A 26,780-nucleotide genomic window follows, 5' to 3' on the forward strand; every position below is an offset into this window, starting at 1 on the left:
GACTCACAATGCTAGTTTTGGTGAATTCTGGCGGTGTCTGTGTAGGTGACAGATTACACACACAGTTCATAATAGAAACTGTTTACATAATTCACCAACATCATTGTTCAGTTCTTGTATTCACTTTCAGAGATGGTGTCTGATGTAATAACATCAATATGCTGCTGCTTTTGTCAAGCACATAAAATGATCTTTGCATGTTTTATTCACAAAATCTTACACGGTTATACTGTCATTACTGGTTGAGAAGAGACCTTTCTTTAATTGATAGTGACAGAGTTTAACACACTCACATTAGGCTGGGAGTCACTGTATGGTGCTGTTGGAGTGGTTTCACGTTCACTAATTATGGCCTTAATGACTGAAGAGGAGAAAGGCTGAAAAAGCATGAGGAGTGGGGTCCACAAAAATGCAGCATCTCACATCGGCTTCACGAGGTGGTGTTGCAGCATTTTCACTTGTCTCTAAAGATCTATCCTGGATCAACATACTGATGCAGTTATGAAGAAGGCATGCTAGCAGTTATATTTCACTAGGAGATCTGGTACGTCACTAGAGCCTGTAACAAATTCCTACAGTCCAAGGAATAGGACTTTATTCCCTGGAACGTAGAAGAATGAGGGGAGACTTGATAGAGGTATACAAAATTATGAGGGGTGAATGCAAGCAGGCTTTTTCCACTGAGGCCAGGGGATAAAAAAAAATAGAGGATGTGGGTTAAGGGTGAAGGGGAAAAGTTTAAAGGGAACATGGGGGAGGGCTTCTTGAGTGGTGGGAGTGTGGAATGAGCTGCCAGATTTAACATTTGAGAAAAACTTGGACAGGTACATGGATGAGAGGTGTATGGAGGGATATGATCGAGTTGCAGGTCAGTAGGACTAGGCAGAAAAATGGTTTGGCACAGCCAAGAAGGGCCAAAAGGCCTGTTTCTGTACTGTAATGTTCTATGGTTGTATAGATGTACCACGGAGAGCATTCTGACTGGTATGGAGTTTCCAATCCGCTGGATCGGGAAAAGCTTCAGAGGTTTGTTAAGTCAGCCAGCTCCATCATGGACACTAGCCTCCCCCATGAACATTACCTCACTATCTTGATCTCTTTTTGTGTCATTTATTTTTTATATTTCTTAAATTAACTTATAGTTTCTATGTTTTCTATATATTGTACTGTATTGCTGTTACAGAACAACAAATTTCACAATACTCTGTATTTCAGTATATATAATAAGCCTGATTCTGATTCTGTAGAAATTTAGTTTTGAACCAAGCCCTTAATGCCATTGGCAATATTTACTTTACAGCAAACCACAATGGGGTGTTTGGTGGTGCTGGGTTCACCAATATTCGCAGCTACCGTTACTGGGACCCAACCAAGCGTGGTCTCGACCTACAGGGACTTCTGGAGGATCTGGAGGTGTGCTTTGCAACAGTATTTTTGATTTCCGATATTTACCCATAGTTAGAGTGAAATATTTGACATTAACTTTTTGAGACCTTTGACTGTGCCAGAACACATTTTCATTATCTGACGAAAGCCCTGTTACCTTAGAAACATCTTTTGCAATAAATGTTGCCTGACCTGCTGGCTTTGGCTAGAATGTTATTTTAATGGTTAAGGTGTGGGTTAAGAAATAATTATTGGCTGAGAAAACTAATGCACTCTGCATAATCCAGTTTAAGTACACTGGTAATGGGAGTCATTACAAATATTTATGCAAAAACCAAGCCTTGATTGCTAGGTACAGTGAACATCTGGGCCTGTGCCTACAGCTTCAGCACCTTTGCTGTGGAGAATTGACTGAGAAGGACTTGCGATATTGCTGATCGCACAGTCAGGAGGTCTGGTGAATTTAATAAATTATAGCTGGCTCATTACTCCATTAGACAGCCTGTTACTCTTTCTAAACCTGAATGTGCTGCACATTTTTTCTGCATGTACAAAATATTGTTTTAAATTTTTTTCTCTCTCTCTTTAAAATTAGAATGCTCCAGAATTTTCAATTATCGTGTTGCACGCTTGTGCACACAACCCAACCGGTACTGATCCTACTGCAGAGGAATGGAAGAAAATTGCCGAGGTCATGAAGGTATGGAAAGACATGGCCTCAAAGAATTCCATTTGGTGGCAAACAAAAAACTATTTTTTAAACGTATCACCTCAGCCAGCTTAAAAACATCATCTTAGTGTTATCTCAGAGTGGTTTGTAGGTGTCCAAGCTCATGAAAATAGATAAAAAGGTTGGAAGTACTGTTGACAAAATGTTTCTTATTGTCTGGAATGTGCTGTGTCTTTGATTTGGCTGAGCATTGGGTAAGTATTACACAATCATGATAGTGCGGGGTAGATTTGATTTTACAACCACTTTAAATTTTCTTTGCACTCTAAACTGATATGAACTCAGTTTTTTTTTGCACTGTTTTGCTGATGTCTGCAAAATATCAGAAGGATTAAGTTAGTTATAGGCGCACTAGATAGATACCATTTCCATTTGCTGTGAAATCTAGGACTAAGGACAGAGTCCTAATTAAAAATAGAGCCAGGTCTTTCCTAACTGTAGAGTTAGGAAATATTTTACAGACAAAAGTGACAGAGATGAGGAACTTTTCCTCACTACAGGTGGCAGTTTATACTAGGTTAGTGGCACGTAGTGGTTAGCACAATGCTTTATAGTACAGGAGTGCTGGGTTCAAGTCCTGTCATTGTCTGTTAGGAGTTTGTACCTTCTCCCTGTGACCTCATGTGTATGCTCTGGGTGTTCTGGTTTCCTCCCAATGTCCAAAGTCATTCCGATTGGTAGGTTAATTGGTCTTTGTAAATTGTCCCATGATTGGGCTAGGATTAAATCAGGGAATTGGTAGGCAGAGTGGCTCGAAGGGCTGGGAGGACCTATTCTGCACTCAGTAAATAAATCTAAGATTGGTTAATAAAAGTCAAAGCTATTGAGGTACGTGGACAAAGAAAGTTATATCATGGATCAGCCATAGCGATCATGAGTTTTGGAACTGGTTTGAGGGTAAAAAAGCCTAATGCAGTTCCAATTTGTGACAGAGTGTAGACTCAAGTTTTTGATCGCCTGTAGCATTCTTTCAGACCTGAGAGATGAAAAAGCTAATCTATTGAGTTGGGAGAGATGGGCAAATGAGTGATGCTGATCAGTTAATTCATTCATTGTCACCAGTGGGAACTTTGTATTCATCATTTAGTACATCCAATTGAAGTATAAAATACAAAAAATAAAAATTAACTTATTTTGCAATACACATTTGTAAAATCTTTTTTAATATAAATTTTGTTATTGAATTTTCAAATAGGTTACAGAAAGAAAAAAAATTATCAACCCTTTCCCCCCCCCCCCTTCCCTATTCCCCCTAACATATCCCTATAGGAAAAAAAAGCGAAGAAAAAAGAAAGAAAGAATACCTGGATATCGGAAGATCCCCACATGCTCCAAGGAGTTCATAATAGCTTTAATATATATATTTATTTCTTTCCCCAGATAACCAATAATTTTATCTTTGGAGCACCTATATATTTAATCCTATTTTTTGTAAATAAGGGCACCAAATTTTCAGAAATATTTCATATTTATCTCTTAAATTATAAGTAATTTTTTCAAGTGGAATGCAGCTAAAAATTTCATTCTTCCAACGATCTATACTTAAGTATGAATCCGATTTCCAAGTAACTGCAATAGCCTTTTTGGCCACTGCCAATGCAATTTTTATAAATACTTTCTGATATTTATTCAAATTGGATTTCATTTTATCCCTTCAATATCGCCTAGTAAAAATAATGTTAGATTATGTGGAAGTTGTATTCCAATAATTTGTTCCAGTAAAACTCTTTAAATTTGTCCAAAAAGGTTGAATTTTAAAACAAGACCAAGTAGAGTGTAAAAAAAAAAGTACCATTTCCTTGATTACATCAAAAACATTGATCAGATAAATTTGAGTTTAATCTAATTATTTTTTGTGGTGTAATATATAATGATGTAAAAAATTATATTGTACTAATCTTAGTCGAACATTTATTGTATTTGTGGTACTGTCAAGACATAATCTTGACCAACTTGTTTCGTCAATTTTAATATTCAAATCAGTTTCCCATTTTTGTCTTGACTTATGAATTCCTTGTTTTATTGCCTGTTTTTGAATCAAATTATACATACCAGAAATAATTTAAAAAATGTTTCCTTTATGAATTAAAGTTTCTATTTCATTAGGTTTCGGCAATAACATTGTTTGACCCAGTTTATCTCTTAAATAAGCCCTTAATTGGAAATAACAGAAAAGAGTGTTATTTGATATTTTGTATTTATTCTTTAATTGGTCAAATTACATTAATATACCTCCTTCAAAACAGTCTCCTATATATCTAATCCCTTTGTGAAACCAGTTATATAAAAGTTGATTATCCATTGTAAAAGGAATAAGTTTATTTTGAATTAAAGGCCTCTTTGCTAATAAAGATTTCTTTATCTCATCATCAACATTTATCTTATTCCACACATTTGTAAAATCTAAAATGGGTACTATCATTAATGACTGGAGACAGAGAATTTGTAAAGGGTGCATGTGTTTTCCTGTTCTATATTGTCTGGGAGATTGTCTGTGGAGTAGACTGGATGGGTCAAATGGCTTAATTCTGCTCCTATGTCTTATGAAGTTTTTAAATTTACTGTACTGCATTTATAATGGACTGCTGTGATATTGTCTGGGTTATTGAGAAAATCTAAGAAAAAATATACTTGCAATTTAGTGACAGCAGAGACCATTTAGCTTTATTATGGATCGCAGGTATGCTACTTGAGCAGACCATAAACATTCTGTGCCTTTACCTCCTTGAGTTCGAGATGAGATTGAAAGTAATGAAATTGTTATGGACTCGACTGGACCTACACCGTATCCAGTGTTGAGGATCAGAGAGGGTAAATAAATGGTTTTGGGAATGATAGGTTCAGTGTATGAGGAGTCTTTGCATAGCGAGGATGTTTTCGATAGTGGGAGAATGTAGGATCAGAAGGCATACCCTCAGTTTAGAAGGATGCCCCTTTAGAACAAAGGTAAGGAGGAATTTCTTCAGCCAGATGTTGTTCTGTGAAATTCATTGCTACAATTGGCTATTGAGGTCATCATTGGATATATTTAAAGTTGAAGTTGATGGGTTCTTGATTAGTAATAGCTTCAATGAGAAGAGGGAAAATAAATCAGCCATGCTCGAATGGCGGAGCAGACTCAGTGGGTGAAATAGCCTAATTCTGCTCTTAAGTGGTATGATCTTAATGATTTTTCTATTGTTTGGGCTGTCTCAGGAGTCACTGCCTTAAAATAAGGAGCTGGCTGTTTACAATATATATCTAATGACGATAAAAGTCTTCATTACCCAAGAGAACTGTGCAGAATTTGGACAGTGAAGAGTTAGGTACTTACTGATTTACTCTCACTGGCTCCTAAATCAGCCAGAGGTTTTGAGAGTTGATTTTTGAATATCAGAATAATAGAACTGAAAGCAACAGACACGGAGGGATGAACTCCTGTGGACCCTGAAGGTGATATAGACTGTACCAGGCATGGATGGGTATAATTTTAAAGCTAGTTCTTTGTTTACGTAGGAAATTTTAAGGTCATTTACATGGAAGGTGTGCAGTATGTGCTGCTAAGTGTTACACTCCTGTGCAATCATGTTCAGAATCATTTAGAACTGCTCCAAATTTAATAAAGATTAAAGATTAGCTTTATTTGTCACATGTACATCAAAACATTTGTTTGTGTCAACGACTAACACACTCCAAGGATGTGCTGGGGCAGCCCGCAAGTATCGCGTGTTCCTGGCAGTAAAACAGTATGCCTTCAACTTATTAACCCTAACTCGCGTGTCTTTGAACTGTGGGAGGAAATCCATGTGGCCACAAGGAAAACGTATAAACTCCTTATAGGCAGGAGCGGGAATTGAACCCTAATCACTGGTGCTATGAAGCATTGCTATGCTATTCCAATGACAATATTTATTCATACTTTCATATTTCCATACAAAGTAGAAAGTAATCAGGCTGCTCTCTGATCAGTCCTGTTCCCCCCCACGTCTCTGTAACGCATTCTCTCACATGAACCACCACCTCCCTCCCCCAACCATCAACACTAGGAGATGTATGCAGTAGCCAATTAACTATGCTACTAGGAGACACAGGAGACTGCAGATGCTGGAATCTGGGACAAAAAAAGTTGTTGCTGTCGGCTCTCCATTTCCACCTGCAGATGCTGCCCGAGTTCTTTTAGCAGTTTGTTTCTGGAACCAAACAACTTGTGGATCTCGAGATGTGGGAGAAAACAAGGGTTGGGTGGTGCAGACGGTAGAGGAAACAGTAATGAGTCGGGGAAGGAATCTGCATGGTCACAGGGAGATCTTGCAGAGCACGCTTAGATGACACTGGAAGTCTGAAACTAACCTGGGGTGCTAGAGCTGAACAACTGTAACAGAAAAATCGATCACAGCATGCAGTCTGCCTTGACTGCTTTCATTAGTCTATTATGCTGTATTAACCAATACTTAATGGTTTGTGTAAACTGCCCTCTGTTCACTTGATGTGTTTTTGTTTTCCATTTTAGAAACAGGAATAAAAGGACAAACTATATACAGTAAATGGGTGAACCAGCTGGATGTACTAGGAAGTCTGATAGTATGAACATTTATGGAGAGCCAAATCACCATGCTGAAGTTTTCCACTTTCTTTCTGTCCTGTATCCTAACATCTCAATCTTATGTCCATTTGCAGAAAAAGTCCCTCTTCCCATTCTTTGATTCAGCCTACCAGGGCTTTGCATCTGGAAACTTGGATAAAGATGCTTGGGCTGTCCGTTACTTTGTGAGCCAAGGTTTTGAGCTTTTCTGTGCCCAATCCTTTTCTAAGAATTTTGGATTATACAGTAAGTAATATGCTTTATCTGATTTGTTATAAAATGTGTAATATATTTTAGTCATTTCTGTATCCTAAGGAAGATGAAACCAATTGTCAACTTGATGTACTGTCCTGCTGACTGGCATAGCACCATGTTGCGTTGCTCTGTGACCGTGTGAATCACCCCCTTTAACATCTGTTCAGTGCAGTGCTGCTGAGAATCCAGAAGATGGCAAGCAACGAGTGCTGCTACAGCAGGGTGTATAACACCATAGATATGTAATAATTTGCACCTGTCATTTTCCCAAAATAGATCAAAGTGTTTGCTCAAAGGCACAGGATGATCAGAAAAACTTGCATTTTGTTTTGCTCTGTGGGTTCTGAATTAGCAACTGGTGTTTTTGTGAGTGAATTTTTGGTTTTTTTTTAAAAACACTTTTCAGAACCTAATCTGAAGCAGGTTTTGTAATTGTATATCAGACTGCATGCCATTAAGAACTTAGAGAAATATTTTGGCTCTCAATTATACATTGAGCTTTGTTAAGAGTTGAGGAATGTAAAGGGGGCCCCCAGCATGCAGAGAGACAATGTTAATCAGAATGTAATCTTCATGCTGGATATTCAGATTACAGTGTAGGATTTCCACCTTGCGAGCAGTCATGAAATTATACCCTAAGTGTACATGATTTTTAGCTGGTTAATTTAAGCTCCGTCATTTCCACTAATCTCAATCTGCACAATCACAAGCATAAAATTTTCGAAGAACCTGTAATTCATTAGTTTTGATCCTTCACTGAGAGATATCCCTGATATAATTAAGAATGATAATCTGTCTTACACTCGCAGCTGAAGATAGATTTGACAAAGTAAGCATTTTTAATACAGATTCAGGTGTAGATCAGATTTTTATTTTCATATACACTAGGGTGCAATGAAATCCCTCGCTCGAATTACATAGCAAACAGTAATAATAAATAAAGCAATAAAGACAGCAGCGAGTGTAAAAGTGCTAAATGACTAATCCATCCTGACTTAAAACAGCTGAAAATGACTGAACATTAATGGCTTCACATCAGATTTGTGAGCTGATTTTTAAAAAACGTACCTATTTGGGTTTAGCTTTAAAAGTGTGTGTTTACTTTGAAGATCTTTCCAAGCCCAGTCCACCCTCTCCTTTTTGATCCCTGGGTGAATTGGGATAGGGTGTGTAGCTGAAATTTCATTGGAACGGCATAGTTAGCTCCATAGAAACCTGAATCCTCCTGACTGCCCTGCAGAGTAGCAAATAACTCATTGCCGATTAGTGTTGTTTCATTAAAAATAATTTGGCCAAACTGATTTTGACACAGTTTGTGATTGTTCATTTCAAAACTTTAAATTCTCTGGAACAGAGAATTAATAGGGACACAGTGGGACCAGTACATTTTGGCCCATTTAAGTGGCTGTCTCAATTTGTTTAAGTTTTATGGAAACTTAACTATAAAAAGGACAAACTAATATTAAACTGGCAACAAATTATGGATTTAAGTAAAGTGCAGAACAAATTAGAACACCATTGATACTATTACAAAGTTGTGTATTAGTTATCAACCGAGGAATTCATCCAGTGTACGCTGATGTGTTCTTTTGATTGACTCTAAGTGAACAAAATCATTGCAGATACCTAGTGCACATAATGGATGATGCTTTCATTGTCTTCCTGAATTTAGCAAGAGTCTGAATTTTTTTAAAGTCAAAAAAAATATTATTAAAAATCACTGCTTTTTGGTGTCTGCCAGCCCAATTGGATAACAATAACACAAGCATATGCAGTTGATGCTATCTGAAAACTGTTCACTCTAAGCAGGGTGTAGTATCTAACAGCCACACAAGGAGGTGCATGCGACTGATGTTAGTTAGCAATTGTTTGACAGGTCTCCTGTCCCAGTTAAGTGGCATAGTGTACCAATTAACCAAAGGGAATTCCGGCTATTTTCTGGATTAGTTTTTGATCTTTAAGAGTTGACCCAAATAATCAGCTGTCCCAATTAACTGGAATCCACTGTGTTTTGAAATTATGAATTCGCAGAATACATTTAATAGAAATGGATTCTGCTGTTGAGCAAAGTTACCTTTTAAGAAATCAGAATCAGATCAAGTTCCGTATCACGATATGTGTTGTGAAGTTTATGGTTTTGCAGTAGCAGTACAGTGCAAGGCATAAAACTTACTATAAGTTGCAAAAATAAACTAATAGTGCTAAAGACAAATAATAAGATAGTGTTAAACACAAGAGATTCTATGGATGCTGGACATTCAGACTAACAAACACAAGATGTTGGAGGAACTCTGCTGGTTGGGCAGCATCTATGGAAGAGAATAAACAGTTGATGTTTCAGGCTGAGTCCCTTCATCAGGACTGGAAGGGGAAAGGGGAAGATGCCAGAATAAGAAGGTGAGAGGAAGAGAAGTAGGACAAGAGAGTAGGTGATAGGTGAAGTCAAGTGGGTGAGGGGATGAAGTACAAATCTAGTTTTCATGGGTTCATGGACTGCTTAGAAATCTGATAGTGGAAAGTAAAAAGCTGTTCCTAAAATATTCATTGTGGTCTTTCAGACTTCCGTACCTCCCTGATAGCAGTAATGCAAAGGATGCATGTCCTGGATGGTGAGGGTCTGTAAAACTGGATGCTGCTTTCTTGAAGTGCCACTGTTTGAAGATTTGCCTTTGATAGTGGGAAGGACTGCACACCTAATGGAACTGGCTGAGTTTTGGCTGATGCAACCTCCACAGTCTTCTCCACCGTATATCTGTAGAAATTTCTAATCATCCTTGGTGACATACCAAATCTCCTCAAATTCCTACTGAAGTAGAGGCATTGGCTTGCCTTCTTCATGGTTGCATCAGTGTGTTGGACCTAGGATAGATTGTTTGAGATGTTTATACCATGGATGTTCACCCTTTTCACTGCCAACCCCTCAGCGAGGATTGGTGTCTGTAGTCCCAACACCCCCTTCCTGAAGTCCAAAATCAATTCCTTCATCATCATCAGTCACAGGTTGGAAACTGATGATCTGTTAGACCTTGCCACATGACAACATTTTGGCAGAGATTGGACAAGGCTTTTTAAAATATAAGTTTCTCAAGAGTAAAGAGAGGTGGAGGCATGAAGAGATTTAGGGGGTGAAATCTGGAACTTGGGACACCTGACATCTTTGCCATAGACTAGATGGGCTGAAGGGCCTTGTCCTGAGCTGTTGTGTTCTTTGAACTTGGCTGGCATTTTTGGAGTAAAGGACAGCAGTATTGAAAGTCTATGGACATCTTGAAGGTTAGGAGAGTGTGGAGTTTCTAGATGCTAAGAATGAAAACTGATATAATCAGGAAGATTTAAGAGTGAGCTGGTGATTAAATGGGATCCAGTGTAGATTAGTGAACAGAGGATTGATGGGTGAATATGCTGTGATATGAGTGAGGATGTGGACAGCGCTTTGGATAAAATTAAATATACAAAGCCAATGTGGGAGAATAACAAGGCAATTGATACATGGTGACTCACAGTAAAATCTAGATGTTTTTGGAATACATATTCTGTTTTCCAATGTGTAGTTTTTGAAAGGGCATACTTGTTAAACTCCAGCAACCATTTTGTGGACCACACAGTAAAGAACTCTGGTTCGGGTATTTCCCCCACATCAATGTCTTACTCTTACCAGTCAACTAAGAGTAAGACATTGTCCAGAGCAATCCTGAAACACTTATAATCAGAATTAGGGATTTTAAACTGCTATTGGAGCTCATCTAAATACCCAGTTGGATGTAGCATGGTACTGTACATTACTGTACACAAAGTTTTAAGTGTGCTCTCCAAAGGGGCAGCTGTTCCTGTTCTTTCAAGCAATCAGTGCAATTTTACATCTGCTTGTCATTCAGAGGCTGCACTTCAAACTTGATCAAATATAGTTCGGTTGGAATTTTGGCTGCACTTAAAAAATCGTGAAACCCGTAAAACAAAACCAATTGCATTCTAACTCAACCCAACGAAACAACTTGGGTATGAGATTGATTTAAGATTTTTAAGTATTAATGTTGGTGTTGCTCACATAACTCCATCTAACTTTCCTAACTTTAAGCTGGAACGTCAATAACTTGATTGCCATAGGCAGGCATGGAGTTGGGATCAATGGGGTTTTGATTGCTTGCAATGCTGAAATTTTTGTAGATATTTGCAAGAATTCAGCATTGCAACGATCTTTTGTCACTGAGTGGACATATTTTGAATTGAACTCATTTTTGAAACAAATACAGATCCCATTTTAAAAAAGTACTTTGATAATTTGAGTTGCACTATACATTAATGTTGCTATTTTCTGTACAAAGGGTTGCAGAATTATTAAGAGTTCTGATTTCAAAGCAAAGCCAATTTATGGAGGTCTATAATGAATGCCCATTGGCATTGAATATTTGTGTTAGTCAGATTGGACAGTTTACAGAATTCAAAACCTTTTCTCAATCAAAGTTCATTAGCCAAGATTCTGATTCATCATGGAACTTGCAGGGAATATCCACTTTAATCTTAAAATCTTGGATGCGAGGTAGCCAGTTCTGTAGATCAGTACTGTAATATTGCTTACGTTGACCCACAGCCCTACATAGGATTTGCAGATCTTACTCCCCACCCCCACCCCCACCACCAGAAGTCGTTAGCTGTGATTGCAGAGCCCAGAGCTGGAAAGCTCATCAGGGGAGCAAATTCAGAAATCAGAGGTGCAAAGGGACTTGGAAATCCTTGTGCAGGATTCCCTGATGGTTAATTTGCAGGTTGTGTTAGGGGTAAGGAAGGCAAATGCAATGTTAGCATTCATTTCAAGAAGACTAGAATATGAAAACAAGGATACAATGTTGAAGCAAACGCGAGGAAATCTGCAGATGCCGGAAATTCAAGCAACCTACACAAAATGCTGGTGGAACACAGCAGGCCAGGCAGCATCTATAGGGAGAAGCGCAGTCAACATTTCGGGCCGAGACCCTTCGTCAGGACTAACTGAAAGGAAAGATAGTAAGAGATTTGAAAGTAAGAGGGGGAGGGGAAAATACGAAATGACAGAAGACCGGAGGGGGTGGGGTGAAGCTGAGAGCCGGAAAGGTGATAGGCAAAAGGGATACAGAGCTAGAGAAGGGAAAGGATCATGGGATGGGAGGCCTAGGGGGAAAGAAAGGGGGGGGGAGTACCAGAGGGAGATGGAGAGCAGGCAGAGTGATGGGCAGAAAGAGAGAAAAAAAAGGATGGGGGAAAAAGGCTGAATATATCAGGCATGGGTTAAGAAGGGGAGGAGGGGCATTAACGGAAGTTAGAGAAGTCAATGTTCACGCCATCAGGTTGGAGGCTACCCAGCCGGTATATAAAGTGTTGTTCCTCCAACCTGAGTGTGGCTTCATCTTGACAGTAGAGGAGGCCATGGATAGACATAGTGAGGCTTTACAAGGCACTGGTCAGACTGCACTTGGAGTATTGTGAGTAGTTAAGGGCCCCTTATCTAAGAAAGGATGTGCTGGCATTGGAGGGGGTCCAGAGGAGGTTCACAAGTATGATTCTGGGAATGAAAGGGTTAGCATTTGTGATGGCTTTGGGCCTGTACTTGCTGAAGATTAGAAGGATGTGGGGAGGGTATTTTATTTCATTGAAATCTATTGAATATTGCTTCGGAAGGTTACGAGGAGAAAGCAGGAGAATGGGACTGAGAGGGATAATAAATCAGCCATGATGGAATGGTGGAGCAGACTTGATGGGCCAGCTAGCCCACTTCCGCTCCTGTGTCATTTTTTTTTGGTCATTTAGAACTTGTTTGAGCTATCCCCTTTCACGGTGAGAGTGGAGACATATAAAACAACTCACTGATTTAAGGTGTTAAATGTCTGTTGCGCTGCTTTCTCCCCCAAGTTCCCTGCTTGGAGAATCGGCAACAACCTTCCCCCACCAATGAGAGAGAAAGAGCGATTTGCCGAGTACACAACCTCCGACAGCTCATCCGATGTTCTGTTTTCTCCCGTGACACTACTGTCTACAGCACTGGCTCAGAAACCCTGGAAACCTGGAGGTGCACTTGTCTTCTAGACTGCGTACTTGGAATATGGAAAAGTAGCTGTTTGTGAGCCCTGGGAGTGGGTCCCACCACTTCAAAGAACCGAACTCTGAGTGTAACTCCAGGTCAGGGTCTTCGGCAGAACCCCATCCACCCTGAAAAGGGAAAAGGGCGACACCAAAGGTAGAAATTAAGCTGTTTTCATAGATGAACATGACAGAGTCGCCATTGAGTTCCATCATAACCCCACCTCCAACTCCAAACTTCATCAGGAAATGTAGCAGAGACTGAACCCAGCAGCAAAGATGATTTAGCAGTACACGATAGTTTACTAATAAACTGCAAAATAACATGTCACAAAGTAAGAGGAAACACATACTAAACCCAGCAAGGTAATTGAAGGTGAGGAGCAACCAGGCTGGCTGGTTTGTATGAGTGAACAAGGACTGTGGGTGAGAACTGGGTTTAAATAGGCTGCAGGTGATGAGTTGGAAACCAGTGGCAGGTAGCTCCTGTTAGCTATGTGGAGACTGGGAGGTGCCTTGACAGGACCCCCCCCCCCACCCCCTCTCTCTGCTCCCTCCTATAGTGGCCCAGGCCAATCCAGATGGTTCTGTTGGATAACTTCAATGAGCAATGGATCCAAGGTGAAACTAGAGGGCACCCATGACCTCTCTTCTGGGTCATATATTTACCATCTGACCAGATACTACACACCCCATCCATGACCAGGTGAATCCATCAATTGGTGAACTGTGTACACTGGACCTCCTTCCAACATAATGGGTTCTGCAGTTTAGGCTCAGGTGAGCTGAGTGGTCCATGGACAATGGACTTGAGGCAGGACACATGGAAAGTAGCTGTGATCCTGAGGGACAGCAGCAACTGGAGACACTAAGTGACTGATTTGATGTGAAGGGTAATCTTAAAGGAACCACTGAACCGGTGCACAGGGCCAAGTCTCAGACGGACGGGGTCTTCAGGCCAGAATAGTCTGTGTTGGTACCGCTGGCAGTAGACAAAATGATGACCCTGTTTTCCATCTTCAAACCTTCTTCTTGGATGCTCTGCTCTGGTTCTCTGCCCGCTCTGGATTGTTTCATCTTGAAGTGCCGACGAGATGTCAACGACTGCATTGGTGCTGCTTCATGCACCCATGCTGAGTTTGTCAGTTTAATCGACTTTGCCTCTCACTTCCACCCTTAAACTCACTTGGGCCATCTCTGAATCTCCCTTCCCTTTCTTGATATCTCTGTCTCCATCTCTGGAGACAGGCTGTCAACTGGTATCTGTTATCTGTTGGAGTCTTCTACTGTGTCCAGTGCTTCTGGTGTGGCCTCCAGAATCATTGAGACTCAACATAGATTGGGAGCCGCTTTGCTGAGCAGCTACACTCCGGTTGCATGAAAAAGCAGGATCTCTCAATGGACACCCATTTTAATTCCACTTCCAATTCCCATTGCTACATGTCAGTCTATGGCCTCCTTTACTGCTGCGATGAGGCCACACTCAGGTTGGAGGAACAACATCTTGTACTCCATTTGGGTGGTCTGTTACCTTACAGCATGAACGTAGAATTTGGGAACTTTCAGTAATCCCCTCTCCCTTCACCATTATCCATTCCTATTTCCCTGCCATACCTTATCTCCTTACATGCCCATCACCTCCCTCTGGTGCTCCTTACCCTTCCCTTTCTTCCATGGTCTTCTCTCCTCTCCTATTAGATTCTTCCTTTTCTAGCCTTTATCTTTTACACTTATCATCTTTCCAGCTCTTTACTTCACCCCTCCCCATCTCCCAGTTTCACCTATCATCTACCACCTTGTGCTTCTTCCTTCCCTCTCCCCACCTTCTTACTCTGACCTATCTTTTTTTCTCCAGTCCTGATGAAGGGTCATGGCCTGAAACGTCGACTGTTTACTCTTTTCCACAGATGATGTCTGGCTGGCTGAGCTCCTCCAGCATTTTGTGTGTGTTTTTTGGAGTTCCAGCATCTGCAGATTTTTTCTTGTTTGTGATCTTTTATAAACCTGATTTCCATGGTCATCTTGACTATACCTCTTCCCACCCTGTCTCCTGTGAAAATGCGCTTCCCCATTCTCAGTTTCTTCACCTCCGCTGCATCTGTTCCCATAATGTGGCTTTCCGTTCCAGGACATGAGAGATGTCCTCTTTCTTTAAAGAATGGGGTTTTCCTTCCTCCACTATTGATGTTGCCCTCACAAGCATCTCCTTTGTTTCCCATACATCCACATTCACCCATCTTCACACCTTCTTAATGATAGAGTTCTTATTGTTACCTACCATCCCAGCAGCCTCCACATTCAACACATTATCCTCTGAAACTTCTGGCATCTCCAAGGGATCCCACACTCAACATATCTTTACCTCCACCACCACCAAACCCCTGCCCGTGGTTTTATGTAGGGATCGCTCCTTCCACAATTCCCTTGTCCATTCGTCCCTCCCCACTAATTTCCATTCTGACACTTATCCCTGCAAATGGCCTAAGTGCTGCACCTCCTCGTATACCTCCTCCCTTACCTCCATTCAGGGTCCCTGGCAGTCCCTCCAGGTGAGACAATGCCTCAGTTACAAATCTGCTGGGGTAGTCTATTGTGCCTAGTGCTCCATTACATTGGTGAGTCGCAAATTGGGGGACCACTTCATTAAGCACTTCCACAATATTTGCCACAAGTGGGACTTCCCGGTGGCCAAACACTTTAATTCCAATTCCGGTTCCGGCGTGTTGGTCCATGGCCTTCCCTTGTGGTAAGGTGAGTCCACCCTCAGGGTGGAGGAGCAACTTCTTGTGTTCCATCTGGGAGTCCTCCAACCTGATGGCGTGAATATCGATTTCTCCTACCTCGGTAAACAAATCTCCCTCCCCACACACCTTTTCTTCCCCACTTTGACCTTTTAGTTCTTCTCATCTCCTAATACTTTCCCCTGGGACCCTTCTCCTTCCCTCTCTCTTATGGTCCAGTCTCCTCTCCTATCAGATTTCTTCTCCAGCTCTTGACTTTTCATAACCACCTGGCTTCACCTATCAGTTTCCAACTAGCCCCTTTCCCACCCCCCCCCCCCAGCTTTTTATTCTGGCATCTTCCCCCTTCTTTCTCAGTCCTGAAGAAGGGTCTCGGTCTGAAACATTGACTATCTATTCATTTCCATAGATGCTGGCTGACCTGCTGAGTTCCTCTAGCATTTTGTGTGTGTTGCTTTGGATTTCCAGCATCTGCAGACATTCTCCCGTTTATGATATGCCCTCTTCCAAGCATTCCAGCATCTGCAAACCAGGGCATTGGCGGCAGGACCTGCACCATTGGCTCCTCCATAGGGAACAATGGGGTTTGGTAACCAGGAAGCACTTCAACATTTCAAAGGGCGACATACTTCTGGCAGAGGACGTATGTAGATCGTGGGACGGTTTGGCCCAGAAAAGATACTTCTTGCAAGTAGAAGGGTTAGAGGTGGTGAAGCATCACAGAAACTTCACTTGCTGTTTGGCTCTTTCTGACTATACATTGGTCCTCAGATGATAGGCAGAGGACAAACTCACTGAGGTGTGGAGGAGGGAGCAGAATGCTGGTCAGAAGCTGGCGATGAATTGCGAGCCCCAGTCCGACAGGGGCAAACTGCGGAGGACGACATATTGAAGAACCAGGTCTGCTGTCTCAGCAGCTGATGGAAGTTTGGGTCGAGCAGTGAAACGGGCTGCTTTGGAGACCCAGTCCAACCTAGTTGTTGAGGGACTGATTGGGGACGCAAGAGCTCAGAGGGTTGCTGGTTGGAGGAATTGGCACGTTGAAATGAAATGACATATCTGTGATCATGATGGGCTGCCAGAACTGGCGTCACAGAAATTCCTAGCTCCATTGTATGCCTGGATGGCTAAAGAGAGGTGAGGAGTGGGCCCACTGGAGCCACCAGCATGTACTTGTAGCTGGCAGGTGTGGCTGTCAGAGCTGGCTCGTGTTGTAGGGCCTGGTGCACCTGGTTCTTAAGACTCCAGAGGATCTGGGAGGATGGAATGATGAGCTGAGGGTTGATCTCCATTTCATTGGTTTGACCTGTTGTGACAGGGTGCCTGTCTTAGTGTTCTTGGTGCAGGGTCAGTAGGAGATGGTGAAATTGAATTGCTCAAAGAAGAGGGCCCAGTGAGCCTGATGTGGGTTTAGTTGGTGGGCCTATTAAATGGATATGAGGTTCTGGTGGTTAGTCCAAATCAGGAAGGGCTTGGTGATTCCCATCAACCAGTATCTCCATTCCTCCAAGGCCCATTTGATGGCGAGTAGCTCCCCGTCTGCTCCTCCATAATGATGCTGTGTAGAGTTGAGTTTGTGCGAGAAGAAGGAGCAAGGGTGTGTCTTCCTGTCCGGTTCTCACTGGGAAAGAATGGCCCAGCACCCACATCAGAGGCATCCCCCTCTTATCACAATGATCCAGCGGGGTTCAGATGGTGGAGGATGATAATGAAGCGTTTCTTTAGCTCCTCAAAGTGTAGTGTGCAGCAGCAGACCAGGTTATCTGTGTGGTAGGTTCCTTAAGGTTGTTATAGCCTTGAGTGGTAGTGGGGGAATAGGCTCCCACTATCTATTAAATGCTCCTAATGGTGCATCTCAAATAGCCTCTGACAACCAAGTGCAGCTCCTGGCCTTCACACATGCCTTAGCTACTAAGCCCGGTGAAATGGCTTCCACTGACAGGAGAAGGGGCAAAGGTGAGTTACTGGTGCCTTAAAATCAGACACTTTGGGCAGATGGGGCTCGTCAGTCGTGGTTGGCAGCTCATTTAGGAGGAGGAAATCTGATCTCAAACCTCCAGTGCCTTACGGCTCATGGGGAAGGAAGGCTTTGGGAGTAAACCCCGAGGCAGTCCTATGTTGAGTTCAGTGCTGACTGGCAACTCCTGCAATATTTTCGGTGCTGAACTGTATTGGTCTCTGCCGTTCCTTTGGATTCATCAGCTGTTTGGAGAGGGGGAGCCTGTTACATGGGCAACAGCTTGCTCTCCATACTGTACTGCCCTGGTTTGTGTATCATGCGACAACTGGGGTATAACATCCATGGTCAACTCTGAGGGCCGTAAGGTGATTTGGCGAGGGAGCGGTTATAGCTCCTGGTGAAATGTCGGTAGAAATTAGAGAAGGCCAAGAAGTGCTGTAGCTGTTTGAGGAAGCATGGACAGGACCATTCAGTGACAATACGCACTTTCTGGGTCATTGGTTATACCTTGCGATGAAAGGAAGGAAGTGACTGGGTGGTGGAACTCTCACTTCTCGAATTTGAGCAGAGTTGGTTTTCCAGCAGACTCGATGAGGGACTGAACGGACACAGCAGTTCTAGTCTTGGGGGTCCTTGGAGAAGCTGAGGATGTCACTGAGAAAGACGATCATGTACCTGTGTCCTGGAGGATCCTTTGATGAAGGCCTGGGAAATGGCTGGACTTATGGAACATCTTCCAGTCATCCCCCTGGTGGATGCAGATCAGATTACACTGGCTCTGTAGATCAAGTTCAGTGAAGATCTGGGTATCACAGAGAGCTTGAAATGCAGCATCCATCAAGGGGAGAGGGTAGCATTGAGTTCATGGTAGTCAATGAACTCAAAGGGACAAAGATCCCCATCTTTCTTTTTGACAAATAAGAATCTTGCACTGGCTGGAGACTGGACGGTCGAATGAAGCCATGCTGTAGCGCTTTGGTGATGCAGTTATTCACGGCTTGGGTCTGGGTGGGAAGAGGGAGAACGGCCTTGGGGAGGGGTGGAAATGTAGAGGAGGCTTAACCCAAATACACAGCAGCGAAGATGATTTAGCAGTAAACAATATTTTACTAATAAACTGTAAAATATCAAGCCATGAGGAGCCACAAGGTAAGGGAGAACAGATCCTCAGTACACCAAGACTAGAAACAATTGGTTGAGGCTGCCTGGTTCCTATGAGTGAACACGAATTATGGATGAGAGCTGGGTTTAAATAGATTGTAGGTGGTGATGGCAGGTAACACCTGTTAGCTGGGAGGTGCTGGCGTAGGTGTGTAGTGTTTAAGGTAGTGTTAGAGAAAGTCAAAGTTGAGTTTATTGTCGTCTGCACAAGAACATGTATGCATGGGTGCAATGAAAAGCTGACTTGCTAAAGCATCACAGGAAGATAGCGTTCGATGAGTAGCATTCACGAGGAAAACATCAATTACAGAGTAACTGGAGCAAAAGTCCAGTTTAGTGAAAAATGATCAAAGTGTTGCTAAGCTGTAGTTATTCGGCTTGGTCAGTTGGTTCAAAAACTGAATGGTTGGAAGGAAGTAGCTGCTCTTGAACCTAGTGGTGTGGAACTTAAGGCTTCTGTACCTCCTGCCCTATGATAGCTGCAAGAAATGGCATCGCCTGGATGGTGGGTTCTTTGATGTTAAGGTAGTGAGAAACTGTTTCCTCCTATGGTTGACTTGATATTAATTTTAAAGCTTGTCCATTCACAGGGGACTGACATCTTTACCCAGGTTCGGAATTGAAAATATCAAACTTGATTGCACAGAAGTATTAAAAGTTGACAGAAACAAGGCAAATGAAGAAAACTTTTTTGACGTGAATAGAGTACCATTGTTCCTTTCCATTTTAGGCCACAAGGGTATTTTGTGATATCCTTTGTCTAGATGATGGTTGGTCTGTATTGGGTGGGCCGGAATACGCAATAATGGAAAGTATTACCCACTAGTAGCCATGCTGCTTAATGAAACAGGTCTCTTTGTGGAAAGGTGAGAGAATGATGATGGAACTATTTAATAAAAGATCAGTGTCACTATGACTTGGGAAATATCCAAGTGAAACATTACTTAGTTAAGATTTTAGGAAGAAGCTTTTAAACATTTCGCTCTGTTTATCCAACCAGATGTTTTGTGCTTTTTGTTCATTGTGATCGCCACATCACTTGAGCCACAAGCAATCGTCTTTTAACTATGAAATAAGAATTTAGATTCATGACTGTTCAGGACTGACTACCAATGAAGGCATATAGAACATAGAATAGTACAACACAGTACAGGCCTTTCTGCTCATTATGTTATGCTAACCTACTCTTAAGATCAATCTAATCCTTCACTCTCTCATAGCTCTCCATTTTTTCTTCCATTCATGATCCTAATATCTCTACCAGCACCTCTGGCACACACCCACCAATCTTTGTAGAAAAAAATCCTGTGAGGCAAATCGTACACTGCACACTTAGTTATAATTAAGATTGCATGGTTTTGAAGAAGGAATTGGTTAAGAAGTTAATTGGACACACATGTCTTGACTGCAGTGGATGAGCTGAGTTGCTCCTGTAAAAAGGCAGTCCAGAGTTGATCTGTTTCTTTTCTCTCCCTGTCTATAGATGAGAGAGTTGGAAATCTGTGTATTGTTGCAAAGGACAGTGACAATGTGAAACGGATTCGATCTCAGATGGAGAAAATAACCCGTACAATATGGTCAAATCCTCCGGCGCAAGGAGCTCGTATTGTAGCCACAACTCTTAATGATCCAGATCTCTTTGCAGAATGGTGAGAGCATGGTGGTAGAGCTGTTTAAAAATGCACTGGAATAGCACTGTGCACGTAGAGGCCTTTTGACAGAAACACTAGCCCAAATAGTTCCAACCCTTGTTCTTCTTTATGCTAGTCTTTGCTTTCCTTTGGTATATTTTAAGTTTCCTTTTGAATTAATGAACCTGCTTCCATTGCATACTAAGATACATTGTGCATAAAAATGTTTTCTTTAGTCTGGGGGAACTCGGTAGGCTAGGCAGCATCTACAGAGAAGAATAAATAGCTGATGTTTCGGGCCTGGAGAATCAACCATTTATTCGTCTCCATAGATGCTGCCTAGCCTACTGAGTTCCTCCAGTATTTTGTGTCTATTAATTTGAATTTCCAGCATTTGCAGAATCTCTTCTGTTTATTATCCCTAGTTTGATTCTTATGTCAATTAACATAATTTATGCTTTTTTGGTTATCAACTTTGGTTTGCTGGAAATTCTTTCTCTTTAAATGCATTTTTTAAGAAAGTGAGAGCTAAAAATGTGTTATACTATTTGGCATGAAGCTGATACAACAGTCCCTACTCTGAAGAGGTAGGAAAAATATTCTCCCACTTTCTCCATTACGGTTGATATTACATTTGCAAGTTTGACACTAATTTGTTTAAGGCCATAGATGTTAAGAAATGTTTAAGTATCTAAATATGGACTGGCAGAGCTTTCCAAAGTAAACCTGAAAATAGTTTTGGAAAGTTACTCAAAAGTGCTGTAGTAGGGAGTGAGATCTGAAATTCTAATAAGTTGCATAAAACGTAAGTGCAGACTTCTGCAAGTTGAGAGTCAGACAAAGGTTTGGAAATTACTTATTTACTGATTTTGAGGTTCAGTACGAAGTATAGGCCTTTCTGACCCTTTTGAACTGCACCGCCCAGTTTAATCACAGGGCAACTTACAATGGCCAAATAACCTACCAACCAGTACATCTTTGGACTGTGGGAGGAAACCAGAGCACCCGGAGGAAACCCACACATTCCACAAGGACATACAGACTCCTTACAGAGGACATCGGGATTGAACTCTGACACCGCGGTGTAGTAGTGTTGCGTTAACTGCTACGCTATCATGGCACTGATAATATTGCTGATCCTACAGCTTAATGGAGAACACTGTAACCTATAGGTGTGCTTTCATCACACATAACAAAATGAGTCAGTTTGGTCAAGGGAATTAGAAACCATTGGCAGGCATCGGAGGTGTCATGGAAGTAAATGGGAGGAGAGAAAATAGGAAGCAGGTTCCTTTTAAGCATCAACATCATCCAGTCTCTTATAATTTGTACTCCGCTTTTCATATTTTTTCATATTACAGTCCATCTGAATCCTCTTAACCATTTCACTCAGATTGTTTTTCATCCACTTGAAGCACCCCAGCTTCTAATGCATGGAGACACGAGACTGCGGGTGCTGGAATCTGGAGTTTAAAAAAAAGCAGAACTGCTGGAGCACCCTGGTGCACAGTCTGACCCTGAAATGCCCACTGTCCTGACAGCCTCCACACATGCTGCCTGACCCACTGAGTTCTTCCAGCAAGTTTACCGTCATCTGCACAAGTGCAATTAAAAACTCACTTGCAGCAACATCACAGGCAGATTTTAGATTTATAATAATTTTTTTATAGCTAATACATGATCCATCAGTTTTTCATCCTTGCCTGACCTTAATTCACTACTATATCTGGCAGCTTTTTATGATTTCCTTTTGAAGACACATAAAATAACTATATTATTTCCCCTGCCATTTCGAAGTTTTCCTCTCTCTGTGATGGAATCCATGTTTGCCTTTGCTAGTCTTTCCCTTTATATGTACCTATAAAAGCTTTCACAGTCTCTTTTTATGTTTCTCCCAAGTCAACTTTTGTATCCTATCTCTTTCTGAATTGTTTGTTCTGTGTTGATTTCCAAGCCTTTCGCTATTCCTGGCAATTTTGTGAGCTTTTCCTCTTGATTTAATACTATCTTTAATTTCTCTTGTTTGTCACTGTTGTATGCATTTTCCTTTTGAGCTTTTGTGTCTTAAAAGATAAATAAAAATACTCATTTTATTAGTTACAGGAGCAGAATCCAGTGTGGGTTTCAGCTGCTTCAGCCCATCCACATTAAGGTTTGACATATTGTGTGTTCAGAGATCCTCTTCTGCACACCCACTGATGTAACACGTGGCTATTTGCATTACCATTGCCTTCTTGTCAGGATAAATCAATCTGGCCATTCTCCTCTGATCAACGTCACTTTCCCAGGCTTCGACTTCTGGGTTACTGACCAACCTGCAACTTGCAGGCTGTTGAGGATTGCATTGAAACTGCAAATTGCACCCATCTTCTTATGCTCCTTGGTTACAGAACTTTCTTTCAGTTTGTCATCTCCTGGTTACATTTACTTTGCCATCATAAATTGTTTTATGATGGGAGCCTTCCATGAACTTGTCACACTGTACCTGCACGTCCCTGTCAGTGGCTGGCACAATGTTGCAGTAAATCTGTAGAGGTATCCCATCTCTTTGGCTTGAAATGCAAAGCTTCTTCTCCATCTCGCCATCCTAAGCTGCATGTAAACTACAAATTTATAGGCATCCGTTAGTCTCGTGAGACCATGGATTTGTGCCTTGGAAGGTTTGTAGGGTGCAGACCTGGGCAGGGTTGTATGGGAGACCGGCAGTTGCCAAAGCTGCAAGCCTTCTCCTCTCCATGCCACCGATGTTGTCCAAGGGAAGGGCACTGAGACCCAAGCAGCTTGGCACTGATGTCGTCACAGAACAATGTGTTGTTAAGTGCCTTGCTCAAGGACAAACACTCTGCCTCAGCTGAGGCTCGAACCAGTGACCTTCAGATCATTAAACTGATGTCTCATCCACTAGGCCACGTGCCAGCAAACTACAAACATTTGTACAAATAATTGCCAAATTATGTAATAAAATGAGGCTGTACTGTATATACACTGAATGGCCACTCTATTAGGTACATCTATTCACCTGCTCATTAATACAAGTATCTAATCAGCTGTTCATGTGGCAGCAGCTCAGTGCATAAAAGCATGCAGACATGGTCAGTTGTTGTTCGGAAGCAAACATCAGGGTAGGAAGGAATGTGATCTAAGTGACTTTGACTGTGGAATGATTGTTGGTGTCATGTGGGGTGGTTTGAGTATCTCAGAAACTGTTGGTCTGGAATTTTTACACACACAGTCTCTAGGGTTACAGAGAATGGTGCTCGAAAAAATACATCCAGTGAGTGGCATTTCTTTGGGGGAAAATGTCTTGTTAATCAGAGAGGTCAGGGGGGAATGGCCAATTAGGTTCAAGCTGACAAGAGAGCGACAGTAACTTAAATAACAACATGTTACAGCAGTGGTGTTCAGAAGAGCCTCTCTGAATACACAACATGTCAGATCTTGAAGTCGATAGGCTTCAACAGCAGTAGACCATACTGGGTTCCAGTTACTGAGTATATATTCAAACCACATTTGGATGCTTTGACTTAAATCTTCCTTGCCTTTCAATAGCTGAGTAACATTCTTGGTTTAGACTTCTCTGGTATTATCATGGAAATTTACACCATATTCTGCCGAATATACCCATATTGTACATATTGAGCCACAGGAGATTGACGCCATGTAACAAGTGGTTATATAAATAACCTGCTGAAATACATATAGAGATGATAAAAAAGTTAGTTGAAGAGCAAGGGGAACCGGAGGGGGAGCAACTTCTCTCAGGATGGTGGGAGTGTGTGGAATGAGCTGCCAGTGGAATTGGTGGACATGGGTTTGATTTCAATATTTAAGAGAAATTTGGACAGCTACTGAATAGGGATGGGAGATACTTGGAAGGGTATTGTCAGATGCAGGTCATTGGGATTAGGAAGAAGAATGTGGCATGGACTGATTGAGCCAAAGAGTCTATGGTGTCAAATAATTCTATGACTCTATAGGAAAGAGCTGGCCAGATTTAGAAATTAAATTCTAGTTCTTTGGGTCCATGTTTTTGAAGGTGTGGTTGCTAGTGGCGGAATAAAGGAAATCAGAAATGTGTCAAAGGGCAGATTTGGAGTATTGAAAATAGACACCATGATGACAGTACTCAGTCAGGGTGTTCCTTCTAAACTATCTGCTGTAGATTTATAATTTATTTTTATACTGTACACCCAACACTTGAGTTCTCCAGCTTTGCACTCTGGATTTTCCTATTGAAAAACATCTGATTTTCCAAAGGATCATTGAACACACACATACCTCTAATTCTTTTGCTGCTGTTTTAACATGTACATTTTTAAAATTTTGATATCTTTCATATAGCATTCTGATTAACATTCAGCAGTGTTAGTTCATCAGCTTGACTAAATTTATTGAACTATGCTGGTACCTACCAGCATGGAATATGGAATCTTTTACTCAGTTTATGCCATAACTTACTGCCAGTTACGCCACTGGTGTTTAGAGCAGCAATGAAAGTCCTCCATCTCTGGCAGTGTTCATGGCTTCCTTCATCATGTCAGTAGCTTCCTCTCGGTTTTCACTACCATCAGTCACACAGTGGAGACTCAGGAATACTGTCACACTCAGATGTAGAGGGAATCTTCACTGTTGTTTCCTTAACAGTTTTGTTTTATCAGTCAGGGTTGTTATCCCTGATCTGAACCCCCAAACCTGGAGGACCGGTGGACCACTTTTAGTCTGGCCTCTACCCTTTGACCCTTTTGGCAGAGGTGATCCTAGCAAGAGCCAAAGCATAAAGCCTTGACTTCAGTCAGCATAGCTCTCTGGGTCATTGAGGCGCACAAGCTTCCAAACCATGGCAAGGTTGTGGTCCTCTTGGAGGTTTATGCCTTAAGTTTAGTGGGGTTTTTTTCTAACTTCTTGATAGATCCTATGGGTCCTTAATTTTAAACTGAGTCTTAGGGAATGTCCCACAGGAAAAAAATCTTGATTTCTTATTCTTTATTTTATTCCAAATCCACTAATGTACCTTTACCTTCAAGTCCTACACAGGAAGTTGCAGTTTCAGTCTCATCTTCCTTCCCTTTAGAGCCATTATTTCATTATCCAAGTTCACATGCCATTAATCATTGGCGGTGATTTCTAGTAGGTTGCCAAGCAACAACTATTTGCAAACTGATTGTTTTCTCATAGACCAGTGGTGCAGAGTACACGTTAATGCTGACAGATGCATTCATTGGCAAAGCGTATTTGATAAAGATTTGAGATTTCCCTCCGAGAAAGGGAAGATGTTAGAGGCACACACACAAAAGTGCTGGAGGAGCGTCAATAAACAATTGACATTTTGGGCCAAGTTCCTTCATCAAGACTAGTTGTTAGATGTTAAAGGTGCATCTGAAGAAGTGCAATTGACAGTTTAAAGGCAGAGGAAATCAAATTCGTTCAAGTTTATTGTTTGTGTGTGTGTGTGTGTGTGTGTGTGTGTGTGTGTATAGACACACTCACACACCACCCCCCCACCACCCCCAAAATGAAACATAAAGGAAAATTAAAATTTCTAGTAGCATCTCTGCTGAGCCGGGAACACTGAGATCAGTTTTTGTGTTTTCATCAGCTCTCCGTAGTCAGGGCAGAAATATTAAATACTGTAACAGAGGACATAACTCTAAGGAGAGCAGGGGAAAGTTCAAAAGAGATTTACAAGGCAATATTTTACATAGTGTGGAAGGCGCCTGAAATGTAGGCAGCTTGGATCATGGGCCAAAGGGCCTGTTCCGATACTGTGCTGTTCTGTATTCTAGTGTACCATTGGCTCACTCACCACATAGCAGAGGTCGGACCTGGGACTTTTTAGGTGTATGATCACTCCAGGTATGTGATGCTCACTGATTCTCTCTTAACCCTTTCCCCTCCAGGACAGGTAACGTGAAGACAATGGCTGACCGAATAATTCTGATGAGATCCCAACTGAGGGAAAAGCTGGAGAAACTGGGGACCCCTGGCACTTGGAATCACATAACCCAGCAGATTGGAATGTTCAGCTTCACAGGACTGAACCGTATGTACCTAGACTGCATTTACATTTGATTTTCTTTTCAGAAAATTATAGGAATGTATAGATAGTATTTATAGGAACTCAGCTCATTGGATTTGAATTGGTCTGTAGCTTAAAATGAGACCTAAGATTGATACTTAAACTGATGGAATATAACGAACCCAGAGTAACGTCTTCACTTTGCACCAATCAACATAGTTTGGTCAAAAAGTGGCTGAAATACTTGATAACTGCATCCTATGTTTAAGATTAAAACTATATTTGTCG

At 41.6% G+C, this 26,780-nt stretch overlaps 1 protein-coding gene across 1 annotated transcript in view; it reads left to right on the plus strand.

Moving 5' to 3' along the window:
• The window catches only part of got1 (glutamic-oxaloacetic transaminase 1, soluble), a 60,302-nt gene that overhangs the window by 17,250 nt on the left and 16,272 nt on the right, over nucleotides 1-26,780 (plus strand). The window contains 5 exon segments of the mRNA XM_059947068.1: nucleotides 1,301-1,413; nucleotides 1,982-2,086; nucleotides 6,773-6,923; nucleotides 20,329-20,494; nucleotides 26,374-26,516. Coding sequence (XP_059803051.1) covers nucleotides 1,301-1,413; nucleotides 1,982-2,086; nucleotides 6,773-6,923; nucleotides 20,329-20,494; nucleotides 26,374-26,516 — 678 coding nt within the window.

Source organism: Hypanus sabinus, chromosome 22 (assembly GCF_030144855.1).
Source record: "Hypanus sabinus isolate sHypSab1 chromosome 22, sHypSab1.hap1, whole genome shotgun sequence".
Taxonomy (NCBI): Eukaryota; Metazoa; Chordata; class Chondrichthyes; order Myliobatiformes; family Dasyatidae; genus Hypanus; species Hypanus sabinus.